This window comes from Folsomia candida, unplaced genomic scaffold (assembly GCF_002217175.1).
Source record: "Folsomia candida strain VU population unplaced genomic scaffold, ASM221717v1 Fcan01_Sc001, whole genome shotgun sequence".
Classification (NCBI taxonomy): Eukaryota; Metazoa; Arthropoda; class Collembola; order Entomobryomorpha; family Isotomidae; genus Folsomia; species Folsomia candida.
The window spans coordinates 12,789,247-12,807,947 of record NW_019091193.1 but is presented as its reverse complement, the minus strand read 5'-3'; the positions used below and the strand labels follow the sequence as shown (position 1 = coordinate 12,807,947).

General features: G+C 37.7%; 1 protein-coding gene and 2 long non-coding RNA genes across 3 annotated transcripts; 2 read left to right on the top strand and 1 right to left on the bottom strand.

The window, feature by feature from the left end:
* Nucleotides 1-114: 114 nt before the first annotated feature.
* On the top strand, nt 115-800 carry LOC110842240. The gene is made up of 2 exons (XR_002547321.2): nt 115-491; nt 561-800. It is a non-coding gene; the product is annotated as an uncharacterized LOC110842240 (long non-coding RNA).
* Nucleotides 801-4,877: 4,077 nt separating this feature from the next.
* LOC110842499 lies at nt 4,878-7,368 on the top strand. The gene is made up of 2 exons (XM_022088252.1): nt 4,878-7,296; nt 7,358-7,368. Exons 1-2 carry the CDS (start codon nt 4,878-4,880, stop codon nt 7,366-7,368), a joined length of 2,430 nt encoding a protein of 809 aa, XP_021943944.1.
* A 6,954-nt stretch (nt 7,369-14,322) lies between these two features.
* Nucleotides 14,323-16,848, bottom strand: LOC118434051. The gene is made up of 3 exons (XR_004833747.1): nt 16,157-16,848; nt 14,599-16,013; nt 14,323-14,430 (listed from the first exon to the last, which is right to left on the bottom strand). It is a non-coding gene; the product is annotated as an uncharacterized LOC118434051 (long non-coding RNA).
* Nucleotides 16,849-18,701: the final 1,853 nt, after the last annotated feature.

The window sequence follows — 18,701 nt, the reverse complement described above, 5'->3', positions numbered from 1 at the left end:
GTGATAAGTGAATGTACACATTATGAAGGGCAATAGAAATAATAACATGTACACAAGAGTGTTTGTCGGTGAGGAGTGTCATTGGTAAGTGGGATTATTCAATAATGAGGAGATAAGATGAGCAAAGGAACCGCCACGAAACTGTTTGGATAAGAGTTAGGGAGTCAATCATTGTGTGTGTTTTTGTCATTAACCGACTATGTACAGGTGTGCATTTTGTACTTTTGACTTTGCCCACTCACTTCACTACCATTGCATATTGGCTTATTGGCTGGATCACCATATCATCATGGTCATGATGATGACGAGCAAAAATCATGGCGGAGGAGACCTCTTCTGCCAACTTGAAGGTGGAAGGAGCAGAGGGAAAGAAGACAGGAGACAGACGAACGGTGGGGAACCACCCCCCAAAGGCCCCACGACATCCAACTCTTGCAGTGACAAATGCTCTTTGCGTGATAGGTTCAAGCGCTGCTTATTGGAATCAAAGAGTAAGCACATGCAAGATTAGTTTCCTTTCCTACTTGAATGGCATATCATATCGTTTGGGTCGATGATAGGATGGGATGTAATTTCAGACTGGGATATTTCGCAGCAGCAGCATTACAAATGTACGTCATCTTGTCCAACATCCTCAAACAATCTCAATACAAGTGAATACACAATCTTGAATAACTTCTTCCATTACGAGTGCATGTATTTATTTGACCTACTCAAACATTTTACTGGTATTGATTCTCTCCTTGTAAACATGACGCAAATTTAAAATATCAGTGTCATTATATCCTTACATTCCCTCCTCAATCTTGACGATGAGTTTATTAATAATTTTATACTGAGAATCAGTCTTCTTTATAGACATTAGACCACGTGCAATGTGTATGGTGAATAATGTACACGGATAATGTATGTACTTATACACATCCATAACTTCTTCCCAAAGTCTCAAATGGTGCAAGCCTCGAATCGAAGAGGCATGGATATTATGTGGGAGAGGAGAACTAATGGATGGCTTGTGTGCCATGACGAGGTTAAAATTAGTTGAACGCTAGCTGAGTGACACGGTGAACGCAGTTGACACTGTCAGTGACGAAACAGTCTCGCGCAACGTCACTTAAATAGACCCAAATTGTTCCAAGAGTCTCATTAGGTAGAGCTAGGTTGTACATTTATCAAAGTTACTCCATTTGTCTTCCCTGGTTGACATGCTGAGGGATTAAACCATCCACTGGTCACATCAAGGTTTCGCCTTTGCCCAGAAGCAGACAGTATTCTGGTCACCACCATGATTTATAACTTGGTCTCACTTGTATGGACAGCTTGGCAGACCAACCAACCAACCAAACAAACATAAAACTATACGATGTAGATCATTCTTCAACGGCTAAGGCAAATCACCAGTCACCACATTATTTCCTTCTTCGCTTATTTCCTATACTTATCATGCACATATTTGTGTATATACGCATTATTTATCGTTTGTTGTGCCGCCCTCAGGATTGCTTCCAATCTAACTGATTTGCAAATTAGATTCATTAACAACCACCTAAAATTTGTTCTCCTGGTTGCCATTTGACGACACTGCACCAGGAAGATCAGTATGTACGCTTGCCATCATTAACCCTTCTACGTAGATGCATATATTTACCTCGGGTGAATGTATTTAATTTAACTTCATTACCCTCTTTTCATCAAATCAAGCCATGCACAGTGTTTATATTAAATAACCAATCGGACCAATCTGTCTAATAATGATGAGTATATATTTAGGTGATAAGTAACATATTTGACTTGAATCTGTAACTAAAACTATCCGAAACACACGGACCTGATAAATCCACTGTAATCCATTTTTGCCAGCATGACACTACCACCTTTATTAAACGGAGAGCCAGTCTAATGTTAACTAGACATTTTACCACAGCATGACAAGAAATGCGTAGGAAGGAGACACCAAACACTTAAGTAGCAAAATATTTCTCATTTTTCTCAACCCACAAAACCAAGCTTGGTTCCATGCATACATGAAAGATGTGTAAAAGTCTGGGCGTATGGATGAACCTCCACTTGAAATGAACAACCAGGCAAAATAGGTTTCAGTCAAAGGAACATAAAATGTTTTAGAACTAAGTTGACAAACTCGGTGGCAGATTGTGAATTAGTTTTTCTTACATAAAACTTAGAATGTCAGTTATTTGGGGTTAAAAATAAATGTAGTCGAAAAGCATGGTTGACATTTGTAGTAAAACAGGTGTAAAATTAGCCTGTCACATGTGTTTTTGGTCATAAAATTCTCTTATTTATATTTGCGGTTCAAACCTTACTCACAACACAACATCAATTTTATTCAACAGTTCTTGCTATATACGCGGAGATGCTGCAATGTGATATCGTCGTCTACAGTCACAAAATGAAATGCTGAACGCAATCCCTCCCTGCTTCTCATTTTGTATTGTACTTGTTGAGATAAGATGAAAATTGAAATCGCTTTTCTGTTAAATCAAACAAAAAATAAATAAATGATCAATAGATCCGAAGATTTCTCATTGAAAAGTTATATCATGCTTGCTTTTTGACGTGAAAACCTACAATCAATCGCCAAGCCATGTTTTTCATGATATCGACAATCAATGTACATAATTGTATGTTCTGTGTTTGAACATCTTGCTACATATAAAGGCGGACAACTGATGATAGCACTTACATAAATAACTGTACATTACAATGTTATTTACAATGGTTAACAAGTCAGTCAGTTATACTCACGTAATAATTTATCGCGAAAAAGTAAGTGCAAATTTTCATTTTATTTAGAAAGAATAATTTTCCCAATTAAAACGTTGAAATATTTTCCCCAACTTTTTGAAGCACATTATTCATTTGCTCATTATATGGAAGGGTTGACATAACAGGGATCATGATGGTGCGTATTTGATTGATAAGATACAGAGGAAGTGGATGAGAGCACTCTTTGGGCAATGTATTAGCGATAATAAGCTCGTTAAAGCAGTTTCGGCAAGTCCTTTTATTACAATACTCGTAAAATCAAGGATCAAGTACCACTTTGTTTGGCAGACAACAACAAGGAAAGCAGACCTTTTTATCCGACTTTGTCTGATAAGTTGTTGAAAACTGAAATTCCCTGCAGCAGCACATTAAGTACCCTTGAAGGAAGACAGTCGAGATTATTAAGAGTCTCATCCAGTTTCATCCAAGTCCTTATTGTTGTCCTGAGTGTTGAGTGTGTATGTCTAGTGGATATAATAATTCCAACTCGTGACACTATAAATTAGGTCGTTTAGTGTGGACCCTTTGACTTTAATGTGGGGAGGAGAAAGGGTTGTTGGTTTCACTGAATAGCCGTTGTTAAAACAAAAGAAACCAATCCATGGTTGATGGTAGTGGGATGTATTTACAGATATGTAGCTGGAGATCAAACATTGATGGAGTACATGATGCTGGTCGTGGTGGTGGAACAATGGGATCCCTTGGAGCGAATGTCATATAAACAGACCAAGAAGAAGACGACGACGACGACGATTCCAGAGTCCAAAGGGGAGGCAATACAGTTGACAGCTGTAGTGTTCATTAAGAGGAACGTAATGAGGTGGCAGGAGTGGATTGTTTCTTGTAGCTATGAAGGTAATTAGCATACAAAGGTAGAGGAGGGGTCCTGGGCTCAGCCAACCTTAACAAACTTTAGTTTTAGGTCTTCTCCATCGAGAGCCTGGTCGTCCTGGTACTTTTGGTTGGCGATCCCTATCAAAGTCTCTCTCCGTCGCCGTCTCGTCGGTCACCTACCCAGTGACGAGGGTAAGAAACAATAAAAAATTGGTAGAGCTGTGAGTAAATGCTCAAATGACCCTGCAACACATGTCACCATAGTTTGGTTAGGTTTCGTTGGACAAGACAAGGACACTCTTCTTCTTCGTCTTCTTCTCATCTCATCTGCTCCCACATACTATTTATCACAGGCTGGTTGGAGAGTGATACCCTGACTGAGCTCAACGATAACTAATAATCCTTGACTTTGTCTCTTCTTGACAAGTCGTAGGGTATGTTAACCAACGTCTGAGGCGATATGTGTGTATTGCAGAGACCAAATAGAACGTTTTTGTTTTAAGGGATAACTAATAACACACTTTTTCATGCTCTAAGGCCAATTTACACAAGAAGTGCAAGCTTCCTTCACGCTCCATGCTCTATCAACTCTGGTGACAAAGATTTCTGACTTGTAAGAGAATTAGTTTGAAATTGTCCTGTTGGTCGTGGCTGCACCAGTCCTCGCAATCTACAGTGTTACTTGTTAATGTCGTAGTACTTGGAATTTGGCAAACGGGCTTCTACCACAATTTATTTATTTATGGACAGTAGAATTGTCATTTTGGTACCCAATATGTAATTCGACCAAAGAAACCACCCAGCCGTGTTAATAGCGAGTTACGTAAAGACATATGTATACATACATATTATTTTATCACACACACAGACGTGAGGTTCCTGATGTTAATCAACCCACTCATATTCTGCAAAGATAACTTTACTAACAAGGGACACTCACGACCTGTCGTTTGAGTCCAGGGTACCCACTATGTTTTTTAGAATCTACTAGGACCCCTGATGAAGGATTCATTCATATTTCCGTGTAAAACTCATATTTGGCCCAATGGCGTGGCGCCAAACTTAAAAATTTTTTTTTTTATAAATTACGTCCAGTAACCAAGTAGCAAAATGTATAACAGATTATCATATTTTTAAAAAATAAGCAATGATTGTGATTTCCAAAATCTTTGTACATGCCTGATGAAGATGACTGTGGGTCACTGAAAGCTAGCAATTTTTCAATAAATCAAGTATTATCCTCGAAAACCGCAGAGATGTCTACTAATAATTATGTCGGAGGATGGAACAAATTCTACAATATACTTAGAAGGCTTCGCGGTGAAGCAAGTGAAGAAGTCATTGGAAAGATCAAGAAATTGGAGTCACTCTACAAACAAGAAGTCCATTTAACAAACAACACTATTTTTCTACGACGTTGCAAAAAATATGACATTATCCCAACCGGACTACTACTCAAAGATTTCTCCATAAGATTCGGACCTCATGATAAGATCCAAAGTTTTCAAAAACGAACTGAGTCAAACTTATTAAACTGTCTTATCAATGTAAACTACACCAAGCAAAATAAAATTCAATCAGAAATGAAGAAATTAAGAACAACCATTCGAGAGTCAATCCCTACATTATGGAACTGGCTATGCAACTTAATGAACAATATGAGAAACTCCCTTCATCTGAAAATTTCCAGCACGCAGAAAAATAAGTTCAATAGACTTATGGAGAAAAGAGCCGAAAATGTCTGTACCACAGCATATCAAAATAATAAAGATTTACTCCAGAAACCAACAATTAAAAACTTGTCATCCCGGCCTCTTTCTGCATTGGAAGAAAAATTACTCAACCTAGGACTGAACTTTTCTCTTCCCATAAAAAATGTTGGAAACACTATGATTGACACTGCAGCGACCCTGGAACTTCGAATGATGAATATGGAACTGACAGATAATGACAAAAACAAAATCAGAACCGGAGTAGCAAGAATAATGGCCAAACACATTAAAAAAGAACAAATCCAACAAAGATGGGAAAAGTGGATAAATAATTCAATCAGATCCTTACTTCAAGACACGACAATATGTATTACTAAAGCGGACAAAGGAAATTGCGTGGTCATCATGGACAGAGAAACGTATAGAGAAAAAATGGCTGCAATGATCATGTCTGGTCCATACACCATGCTAAACCATGACCCAACCCCACTTCATGCGAAAAACGTTGCAGAAAAGTGTCAAATCTTGAAAGAAAATGAGATCCTGCCCGAAAATATTTTACCACAATTAATAGAAAAGAATCCTCGAGCTCCAATAATTTATGGTGCTCCCAAAATCCACAAGTACAACATCCCGTTAAGACCAATTGTGGATTACAGATGCTCTCCAACATATAAATTGTCCAAATATTTAGCAAATATTCTAACTCCAGTCGCCTCAAAACATGAATTCTCAATCAAAAACTCTACTGAACTCGTCAAGGATCTAAAGAAATTAAAATCAAGACCAGGTGACATCAAAGTTTCTTTCGATGTTACCTCTCTCTTCACAATGGTCCCAATACCAGAGACTATAGATTACATCAAAGAAAGATTGGAATCATATCCACAACTCGCGGAATTAACAAAACTGTCCGTGGAAGATATCATATCACTCCTAAGATTATGTACATCCGCTTCATATTTCCAATTAGAAGAGAAATATTACAAACAAAACCATGGGACGGCGATGGGGTCTCCTCTTTCCCCCGTGATGGCAGAGTTTTTCCTTCAAAAACTGGAATTAACACTTATCAGAAGCAACCCCCACATCTACTTTTGGAGACGCTTTGTGGATGACATATTGTGTATAATCAGACGAAGGAGAAAAGACCAAATATTACAAATGATCAACAATTTTCATCCATCCATCCATTTCACAATGGAGGAAGAAATTGATGAAAGAATACCATTCCTTGACATTTTAATTTATCCTAAAAATGACTTTTCTTTAGGCCATTACATTTACAGAAAACCAACTCAAACATCCCAATATCTCAATTTCCGGTCATTCCACCCTCGTGCTCACAAGATTGGTGTCATCGACACACTACTTACCAGAGCCATCCGACTTTCAGACGTGGAACACCTTAATGATGAAATCAAACTTACCAAAATCATACTAGAGAAAAATGATTATCCTTCATCTCTTATTAATAACCGTGTGACCAGGATGCGGATAAAATGTCAACAAGATCAACGGGAAAAAACGGTTGACATACAGAAAAGGATCATTCTTCAGTGGGCTGGAGATGTAACGTCAAAAATTGCATCCTACTTACGAAAAACTATGGACGTGGAAATAGCATATTATCCCGGACCGAAACTGGGTTCAATTTTATGTAATGCTAAGCAGAAGCTGAACAGACCAAGAGCTGGAGTGTACCAAATCAAATGCAACTCTTGTCCAGATGTGTACATTAGTGAGACCGAACGAGACTTTTTGATAAGAATTAATGAACACCAAAACGATATTAGAAGAGCCAGTATAACTTCTCCTGTTGCACTACACATGCTGGAAAACAATCACGAATTAGACACAACATCCTTCCGTCTCATAGTTCCTGAACACCGGAAATTCTTTCGCAAATTTAAAGAATCCCTCTACATAAAGAAAATGGACAACAAAATGAACGTTTCCAAAGGCATTAACATCAACCCGATATGGTGCGCAACACTATTAAATTTTTTATAAATTACGTCCAGTAACCAAGTAGCAAAATGTATAACAGATTATCATATTTTTAAAAAATAAGCAATGATTGTGATTTCCAAAATCTTTGTACATGCCTGATGAAGATGACTGTGGGTCACTGAAAGCTAGCAATTTTTCAATAAATCAAGTATTATCCTCGAAAACCGCAGAGATGTCTACTAATATTAAAAATTTGCATTTTCGACCAATTTCAAACCCCCATAACTTTTGCAGTTTATGTCGGATTTTTAAAATTTTATGCTTAAAATGATCAGAAAAGTCGAAATTTTAGAGAAAAAAATAAAAATAAAAAATTTTAATTTTTGAGATATTTTTTAGCATTTTTTTGACGAACCCGAAATTTCGAAATTTTGCGAAAAGTTAAAAGCGATAATTTTGGAAAAAATTTCATAGAATACGAAAGTTGAACTCCTTGTCATGATTTTTGCCAAAAATTTTGAAAATCCGTCCAGGATTTCAAAAGTTACGGCGGTTTTAAAATGAAAAACCTTCAAATTTGGCGAATTTGGCGCCACGCCATGGCGCCAAATATAAGTTTTACACGGAAATATGAATGAATCCTTCATCTGGGGTCCTAGTAGATTCTAAAAAACATAGTGGGTACCCTGGACTCAAACGACAGGTCGTGAGTGTCCCTTGTAAGTAGCATAGTTAGAAGTACGTTAAACCGGAAAACGAGTAGAAGGTGTGGATCCATTCCTCATCCAAGTTTTCAATATCTATATGAACGCAACCCCACACGGCGACGAAGACGTGGACGACTGCTTCAATGTGATTCAATTTTCCATGCCCATATAGAATCCCATTAGTCGTTGTCCGCCGACTGTCGAGTTTCATTTATAATCCTAATTCTATTTGCACCATACGTAAATATGTTCATGTTGAGACATGTTGTCCTATTATTGGAAGTGTTTAAAGAGGGCATTTCTCTGCAAAAATGTGTATTTGAGATTTACAATAATTTTGTGAAATAACAGCAGAGCTCTGGAGCCATGTCCTTTGTAAGATAAATATGTTGGGAAATGTATTCTTCAAGAAATCCAGTTGGATTATGTGTTCTTTCTGGGAGGGGAAAGTGGAATAACGATTCACTTGTTGACAAACATGTTGCACCCTTCTCCCCCTTCATTAACTGCACATTATCATTAGCTCTCTCCATGAACTCATTTATTTGTATTTACATGCACCTTATCTTTTTCTTTTTCCCCAAGAAATTTAGTTTCTCCACATTTAGAGAGCTGTGGAATTTAGTTTGGACTTGAAATGGGTGGAAAAGCGTTGACGACGATAATGAGCATTGCTTGCTCCAGTTCACCCTAAAAATCCTGATCCACAAACGTCAAACTTGTGATAATGATGTTTAGATGACAGGGAATCGATTATGAAACAGCAGGGACACATGTATATACAGCAGCATTAATGAAAAATACAAATGACCACAAGAAAGTTTCACATTGGAACACTTTCTTAATTGATCCAACATTGTGTAATATAATACAACTAAATATGTATATTTTTCTGACATATATAATATATTTATACAATGTAGTTCAGTGCATCAGAGGAGAGAGGGATTTGTGAGTTAAATAATGACGACAGAATTAGGAGAAGAGACCAATAAGTGGCTTTCGTCTGGCCCCACAAGTGAACCCAGAATTAAGTGCTGGCTGTGCGAGATGAAGGGATTAACGGCGCTGGTTGGTATTGTTTCAGAAAACGAGAGATTTACTGTTAAGTTTGCTGTTTTCTTTGGCCAGAAATCAGATTTTGATTGCAGTGTCGTATCAGATGGGCGCAATGCAAGTGAGAAAGTGCTCAACCCTGTGGGTGGAATACCATTATGTACGAACCACGGCGTTTAATGTTGACTATTGGAGTGGAACAAGTTCGAAAGAAATGTAGGCAGACCACACCCTATAGCGTCGGACACTCATTAGTCTTCCAGATTGAGACACTGATACTTCAGGGACACTTTAATGGCTAAACCTTGCTTACATCTGTCTACTTTTCATCTGTCTCAGCTCTCTCTCTCTCTCTCCGTGTCCATGCACGCTTCCCAGCCCATTTACCACTTTGACATCACCAACTAATCAGGATCCAATCAAAAAATTCAACCCTGTCTTCAACTCACGGTCCGTTGGCGTAATCAATTTCATTAACGGGCAGCCCTTCTCATTTAAACAAACTATCAACAAAACCAAGGGAAAACAACAATGGTACAAATAACAAGCTCTATTTTTCAGAGATCAGTCAAGTATCCAATTAATTTACTTCCGAACTTGCGAGCTGCTCTTCCTCCAGCGTGTATATGGTTGCAGGAAGATTCGCTCGTAGGACGACCAAAGTTTTGGAGGACTTTTCAAACCAGACAGATATTTTATGATTTTTGTACATGTACTTTTTGGGTTTGTATTCAATTATTTTTTTAAGAGAAACAACTTCTCAAAGTAGGAAACAGCATGAAGTGCATTACGCAATGCAGGGGACCGGATAGATGCCCTGTGGGTGTAGCTCTCTTGCTGTTCGTAGAATGGATAAAGTCGGAATATGATTCTCAAATCCTTTAATAAACTGCGTGCTGGATAGACTAGACTTTCACCACAACCTTTGCTCTCGTTTAATCCCAACCCTTTCCACTTGAGATACATGCATTTTTCCATTCAAGAGACCCAGTGGCAAACGTCTGCTTTCGAATTGTCTGCTTTCGAAACCAACCACAAGCTTTGGGAGGGAGTCTAATAAAATCATCAACGTTTCCGTCATCCGTCAACCAGCCGTATAGCAAACTTGCTACTCACAATCAGTGGATGTTCAGTATCGCTCAAATAGTGGGATAAATTACAACTATTGTGGAATAATTTAAATTAGCAGTAGATTAAGATTAAACATGTTTTTTAACTTCTAAATGCGTAGACTCATATTGCTGGTATCTTTTTCCAAATCAGGGTGTTTATTTCACTGATTGTTCATATTTAGACTGGGAATCAGATAAGTTTTACGCAAGTTTATCGCAAACTACGCAGACCCACACTCTGACTCGGGTTAAAAACAGAGATCACCCGATCGGAGTTTAAAGTAGAAATAATTTATCTTCTTGGTGGCTGATAAATAATGAAATATTCTACGAAACAGATATGTACATACAACCCAGAGAGCTCCTTGTTGAATAAGACAGCTTAAAAAAATGAAGCAGAAAGAAGGCAACGAGATTCTTAGCTTTGTGGGTACATGTATGTATGCATGTACGAATATGTATCTTGTTGTCTTTGGCAAACTCAAAGTTAGGTTGTCGTTCTTGTGAATTGAAAAAAAAATCAATGAAGGAAACTAAATGCTCCCAGCAGAAAGTATTTTGTGTGTAAGGCATGGTTGTCACTCGAATAAATTACCAGATAGGAATGCACAACTGTTTGTCGGCTTTGAAGCATCCCCGAAATATTGCTGGACTCATGCTGTGGCTAATGGGAAAGTAGTAAAAATTGTGATATGGAATTTAGCGATTGAGAATATAGTACATAGTCAGGTTTGCCATTTAGCAGAGTTTACTTTACAGTCATCAATGCGTGTTCCATTATGTATGTACGTACGTAAAATGAAGTTGTCTTGATAGAGAGAAAAAAATGGGAAAATTGCCTACCGGGACACACCACCCGTCTAGCACCACTAAAAGCCTACAAATAAAGATTAAATTCCAACAAGTATTCGTATAGTACAATCCGGCAATGACAGATGATCCAGTTCATGCCGGAAAGAAGAAGAGCACGAGCAAAATAAATTAAACATCTAGTCACACAAAAAATATGTGGATACACATGACGAGAAATGAAAAATGTTACTGCAAAAAAAATATTAATCAACCAATATACGAGATTAACGAACATAAATTAATAAATATTTATTAACTTTCAGTTTTTCTGAAAAAGGCTTATCTCCAATTAAAATTGTGATTTTGTAGCGGAAATTACTGCCCCTAATATCTAATAAGATAGGTAAGTATAAGGGGGACCGAATATACGATGAAAGATGAAACAAGAATCTCATTTATTTACAGTCACCCGGCGAATACCAATGCTCGTGAAGAAATCAGTTATTTGTGGGTTTGATGAAGAAGTGCAGCAGTTTCATCCGAGGATTGTGTCAATGTCAGTATTGATTGTGGGGGAAAGAAGAATAATGAAAAGATAATGAAGGTGGATGGTTGGTCTTTCGCAGTTTTGGTGAATACCACTTCAACAACCTCTCCCATTGTTCCTCCACGTCCGAATTGACTCTGAGATCTCTTTTCACTCTCGGCTGACTGTGCTCATCCCTTGGGGTTATTATTTGCAGAGTGGCTTTATCCTCTCACTTACAACCAGAAGGGAAAAGTGCATATACGGAGAGTTGACTTGTATTCCAGCCACACACGCACATAGACGATACATTTATTTCGTATTGGGAATTTGGTTCAAACGCCAATTCGAATCTCTTGAGCCGATGGCATTCGACAGAAGGAGGAGAATCATGAGCGTGTGTGTGTATCGCGGATGGAGGAATGATGAAGAGAGAGAGTGGAACACCATTGAGGAAAAAGAAGACGAAGAATGAATGTACACATTTCAGAAGAGTGTTACTCAGAGTGAAACAGCTTTTTAACTCCCCTCTTGTCGACGTGAATTTCTGCTGATCCCCGATGGGGGCCCTTCGTGACTTATATTCTTTTGTCTCCTCCATTAGTAACCCCGACTTTTGGCCACCGCACCACCAGGAGGATTCATTCCGTCATCTCCACTCTCACTATAAATCATATTTCTAATCGTCTTATTGAATACTCCACCACGTTCCCTCCTTCACTTCCATTATCTCTTTATGATGATTCCTCACAGTTTTTGTCCGATGATCTGGTCGTTCGTCCATCCGCCTCTCCTCCCGTTCCTGCCACGACGACTACTTCACTTTCAATGGGGTCCACAGGCAACAGAGATTTGTGTCATAAAAAGCATCAAGACAAATCCAATATGTTTTTCCCATTGTTATTATCGTGTGATGTGATGGCGATTGCAGTTGAAATGTGTGCTTGTTCAATTGTTTGGGTTTTCAAACTCCGGCTGACCGTAAATAAGCTTGTTCATGGTTCAATCCTACCAGAATGTACATAAATATAAGTATCGACATGTGCATGATCTGCAGTCAGCAAGTAGAACCAATGCATGTAAAATTTATTCAATAAGACGACGACGATACTACATGGTAGTTGCACCCCCAGTAGTATCGTCTTCAGATAGTAATAGACGCTAATGTAATGCATATGTGCTTGTACAGATACATACACATGTACAGAGCAGACGCAATTTCTCATTGAATGGTTGATAGTTAATATATTGTCAAATTGCCGCTTTTATATCATCCTTTATCCAAACTTTAAATATTGTCATTAAAACCGTGTTTTATGACCAACGCCACACCGCCATTCGTCCCCCGGATTTGGAGGAAGGGTGGTTGGTTAGCTTACAGGGTTGATGAGAAAGAATAAATAAGCAATCTGTCTCTCACATGGCTCCATAAAATACATGTGTTGATATTTAATTTCCATTTTAAAATGAACTTTTATATCAAGTCCTCTGCGAAATTAAATGTTTTTCACCATGCACGAAACTTGACATTGACACCATTTGGGTGTTTAAACTGCTTTATTTCAAGAGTTGGAGCTAACCCTCTTCCTCTCGCTCCATCACTTAGGGAGCCCAGACGACATTGGCGGAGGAAGGCTTTGATTCCGACAAACTCGCTCCCCCTCTGCCTTCAGCCACTAACACACTCTAGTGCATAATACCCCTGAAATTTATGCATTAATAAAGAGTATTTCGTGTGCGAATGGAAGTGAAGCGAATTATGACTCAAATTTTAATATGACGGCGACAGCATTTGTACAATTTAAATAAGTCAAGTGTAACCTCTCTCTCTCTCCTGTCGAGAGTTTGGGAACGAGATTTGACAATCTGTGAATTGGACATGGACGAGAAAGTTTAAATGAAAACGAGAGAAAGCAAATGGATCCATTATTGAAACTCTGTTCAAGTGGGGAAATGTTGCCTTCAAAGTGTGTATACAACTGCATATAGCCACGCATATATTTCCAGCTATGTCGGAGTTTGGTCCTACAATCCCACGTACTAATTCTCCTCTGTCCTTGTGGTTGTTGCTTTTACCTTTTAGTTCGTACAAGGACTAAAGACAACAGTGCAGTGGGAAAGTTCCTCCTTGCAAAGTGACATTCATTTTCACACTGCATTTATTTGGCAATTTTAACAGATATTGTATTTTATCCTGTTGTGAGTGCAGTGAAAGCAAGAGAGAGAAAGAGGGTGACACATGGTGCGAACAGCGGTGTGGTGGGAGTCTCTTTTCCCTTTGTGGAACTCCATCACAATATTTTTAATAACTTGGTATACTTTAATTTAATATTTCATCTCGATTGTTATGCCCTCAACCTTTTACACATTTCCCTCCACTCTTAATCTGAGAATGCAACTGGAGAAAGTTGGAGGCTACGACGTTTATGCATACATTTATACAATCTGAATGCAGTACCTCCCTAATGAGGCGTGGATAATTATACACATGTCCACACGATGTAGGGACTAATAAAACTAACTTTCTCAAAACTTCGTTTTATTTATTTCAGTAGAATGTTGCATTAACATGTGTATATTCTGGATTTCATATCTTATATATTTATGTATACACATAAATGCTTAAATAAATATACGTTACTAACTATAATAAAATAGAATCAGCTATTGTTCACATCACTAGAATCGAGTTTTGAAGACTGAAATAATGTTATAAATAAAAATGTTTTTTGTATCGGGAATTATTGTAAATCTGGGAATAAAGTAAAGTTGGAATTGGAACTAAAAGAAAATTACTTTGGAATAAAATAAAAGTTTTCAGTACAAACGCGATCGAGTAATAATACAAATCTCTACTTTTGTCTTGCAATATAACATTTCACAAGTTTCACGTTGGCATCCTCCTCTAAACTGGATGGAAGAGCGAGGTGGGGCATGTCAGTAACTTTTTTCTGTAGAGAAAAAGACATTTCAAAAAGTGTACAAGCTCGACGATAAGGAAGCGCTGGGTGATATGTTAACTTTTCGGAAAGATTTATAGCCATTATGTACCATGTACCAAGCAAGACTCAACTCGGGACTTGCAAAAATATTGTAAAACTTGTAAAGTAATGGAATACCTTGCTCTGACTCATCGAAAGCTCTTTGCCACTACCCATGTAAACTCAAAGTATAAAGTATCACATGTTTCCCCTCTCAGGTATTTTGGGAGAGGCAAGAAATGACGTGAATTGCATGAAAATCTTCAATCGAAACCCTGCCTGAGAAGAGCCCTTGAGAAAACCAGGAAAAGCGCAATGGAAATCGCCCAGTCCGCAAAACGATAACTGTCGACCCTTGGCTGACAATTGCAGTTCGATGATGATGATATGGTTCGGATGGGCTTGGTTGTGGTCGGTCGGTGGTGCCACATTCTCTTGTGTTCATTTTTTTATATCCAGGAAGAGATATCTTTCCTTACAAGGATGAAGTAAAGTAAAAGTGCACATCCACGGATGGATTGATGGAGACTGCGAGAATAGGATTCCATTTTGTTCCCTGGAAATGAGAACATGTGAACATTTATGTTGACGTTGTTCGACTCGAATAAATAAATGTGTGAGCCCATCTTTTCCTTTCTTCCCTTTAAATTCCCGTTGGGAAAAAACTGTCAACTCGGCTATTTGAATATCATTGAATTCCCCAGTGGCTCTCCTTTTAATTATCCATTTCAATTTACTCGCCTTTACTTACTGCTAAAATATTCCCTCCCGTGAATTTCCTGCTCCCTGTGCCACTCCCCTCCACTCTTTTCGCCCCGGCCTCCCAAACGAATACTTTTATGCACTTTTTACTGTTTGCATTGCTCACGTAAGTACTTTCAAAAACAGTCGGAGATTTCCCTGGGTCTTCATTTGGAGACGAGAGTGCTCCGCACATACAATTAATGTCGTTTCATTACTGGAAAGACCGTTATTCGCAGGCATGACTTTATTAATTATCAACGTCGTTTCGGTGTTTTTTTTACATTTCATTGAATTTTAATATCTGAAACTGAGATAGATAAACCTAGTTTGTGTTGTCATTATGTAATAAATATGAACTATTTATTAAACCTACTTATTACTATTAACAGCTTTTGTTAAATGGTTTGTTCAATTTTTATGATCAAAAATTTCTTGATAATCACTGCAATTTGTGAGAAACGCAAATATTAAAAATCTGGAATCTTATAAACCTGATTACAAAGTAGAAAATCAACTCCAAGTATTCACAGATACGTAACTATTACACGCATAAAACGTCCAACTTGCAATTGTAATCTCTATATTATAAAAGACAGATAATAAATACAACGATGGTAGCTGTTGTATGAAAAAAACACAGTTTTTATTCAAACTGCCAGAACTGCAATTAGTGCAATTATCTCTTTATTTTATCCGCAAGCAATCTTCGTCAAAGTGACAGCTTTTCGAATGATGAAGAGGGTTGACTGATTTAGTTTGATGCACATGAAAGTAGCAAAGATAGGCGGCGGCGGCGAACTCATTTTCCGCTGTGAAAATCAGCTCAAAATTAAAAAAGTACAAGTTCAGAAACTTGTAGTAAAAAATTGATATCATTATTTACCACTTTTAATTTGACGGGACAAAAAAGTGAGACAACAATAATTTTCTTTCTGATGTTGTCTGTACTTACATGCATATTAACATCCAGGATGAAATTATGTATGGACCACGTCGATCGGTCTCTGCAACGCCTACTGGAACTAATTGACGTTATGTTAATGGCTTAGTTTTAATTAGAAACATTGTCAAACACAAGAGAACGCATGTTGCAATTGAGTTGGCTTGGGCAATTTATCCGACTCGAATCATTGCCTCACATTTGTTCGCTTAGCTTGGACTAGGAAAGAAGAAGGCAAGGTTTTCTGGATACACACATATTTACAAGTTGCTCTTGAGCAGGACAAACACACAGCAGTCGTCAACAGTGAGTAATAAAGTGATATTATTATTCTCTGGTGATCTATCTCGTACAGCATAGGCTTTTAATTTCCCCAAGGTTTTCAATACTATCGACATAAAAAAATGCTTCTTCGCCCTCTCCGTCTTTCCTAAATACACGTTCACAGTGTATCTACCGTAGTATTTTTGGCTTTACTGGATTATAGTGTCGAAAATTTAATTTTTCTAAAAGACTATCATGAAATCTGAATTTAAGTTATAAATTCATATGCTATCTAGATAAATATTAAAATTCTTACAGATCTGCGCAATAACACCGTTACACGAATTTATATTGAACTATTGTTCTCTTCATGTCAGTCACGCCAATTCGTCAGCGCTTCAGTTGCATATCCTTAAAATTACCAGTTTACATACGAGATTTGTGAGCCTTCTTTTCGGATCGAACTATGCAATTAAATATTTTGTAAGTATAAATAAGTCTCCCAGGTACATATGTAGACCTACCTATGTAAATATATATGACACCGCTACATACATAAATTTATACAACTGACGAACTAAATTATTATTTGTGTCTGAATAATTTGGACACATGTGATGAATATTGTACTAAACATTCAACATCGGATCGATCGTTTACTTAAGCACGAACAATGAGAAGAATTGCATGAGAGATAAATCAACTAATAACATAATTGTGTAGTAGTACATTGAATGTAGATTGAGCCAACGAGATTTTTAACGAGCTCATAATTAAGGACAGCTACTGTGATACACATAATCTCAAAAAATGTAGCATAACCCAAGATAGCAATTAGTATTCGAATCAAACGGTAGAACGGTCTGGCTGGCTTCTTGTTTTCGTGTTGTGAGAAAGAACAACCACATATGGATGGCATGAGTAGGAGATGCTTTATTTAAATGCAACAGATTTTACGTGAATTCATAAAGAAACGATATCTCAACTGGCTGATTGCTGACAGAGATGATCCTCAGTCCTCGATCGAGAATATCAATTGATCGTTTATGCCAAGCAGGTAAATGGAAGCTCAATAATTAAAATTAACCTTAAAATTGAACCAATAATTTCTGTTATCCTCAATCAAATTACTCTCGTGCATTAGCCAAACATGCAACACAGATTTTACCAGCCAAGCAAGATGCTTCCTTCCAAATGTAAATCGTGAACAAAGTATGATTTACATTTGGTGCCAGATTTATTTTTAAAAAATACTTGAAAGTATTCAATTTAATTTTGAACTTACTGCGTGCATGATAGTTCAAAGGCATATGTATTTACATATATTCTTCCATCTAACGGTGAATAATTTGATATTTAAAAAAATGTTTCTCAACCACAATTTGTTTGAATTGAATAAGTATTTCCTTTATTGATGATGTGGTTGTAACTGTGGAGGGAATATGCATAGTTAGTATTGTGGCTTATACGTAATGCATAACTTTTCATATCCTTGCAACATAAATTCGACTAAAAAACCTCGTCTATTTCCTGCAAAGTCAGCAAAAATCACAAATTTTATCCTCTTTAAACGATAAACTAACCGACAAAACTCATTCACATAAACATAAATGCAAAGAAATTGAAAATTCTGCATTTTACGAGCACTTTCATGAATGAATACTTTACAATCATCTGCCAAGATCATAATTCAAACACAGTTGAACCAAATGTAAATCAATATAGAGAAACCATGATGGCCATTTTTTGAAACTTGGTATAAACTTCCAATTTAATTTGACAAGAAAGCGAGTTTCAAATATTGGACATCTCATGGGACCCCAAACCACTACATCTTGATCCCTTGTTCATCCAGCATGATAACAGAAATGAAAATGAAATCCCAGAAATTCAATCCGATATAATCCGAGTAAAACATGTTTGGGGTACTTTCCAGCAAGTGCAGCGGTTGTCGTGTAGCGATGGGCGAGGTGGAAGAGGGAGGAGGAGGAGGAGAAAGCAGACGGAGAGCTGAGGCTGAGAAAGGGAGAGCAATTCACAACTGCCGATTCGATGGTTAAAAAATGGAAATGTGAAAGCGATACGAACGGAACAATGAGCATCAACAAGAGCTCACGAATTCGGACATGGACACGGGTCGGTCGAACATATCTGCTGCATGGATTTCTGGTTGACATGGGGTCTTGAGAGATCCTTGTTCGTATGTACATATGATTCTGCTACATCCATATATGAGCTGAACCACCACGTTGCCGAGGCAGGAGAGAAAGGCAACTTATTGAAAAGGGAGTTG

Coding starts and splice junctions, on each gene's coding strand:
- LOC110842499 (XM_022088252.1), top strand. CDS start 4,878: ATGTCTACTAATAATTATGTCGGAGGATGGAACAAATTCTACAATATA.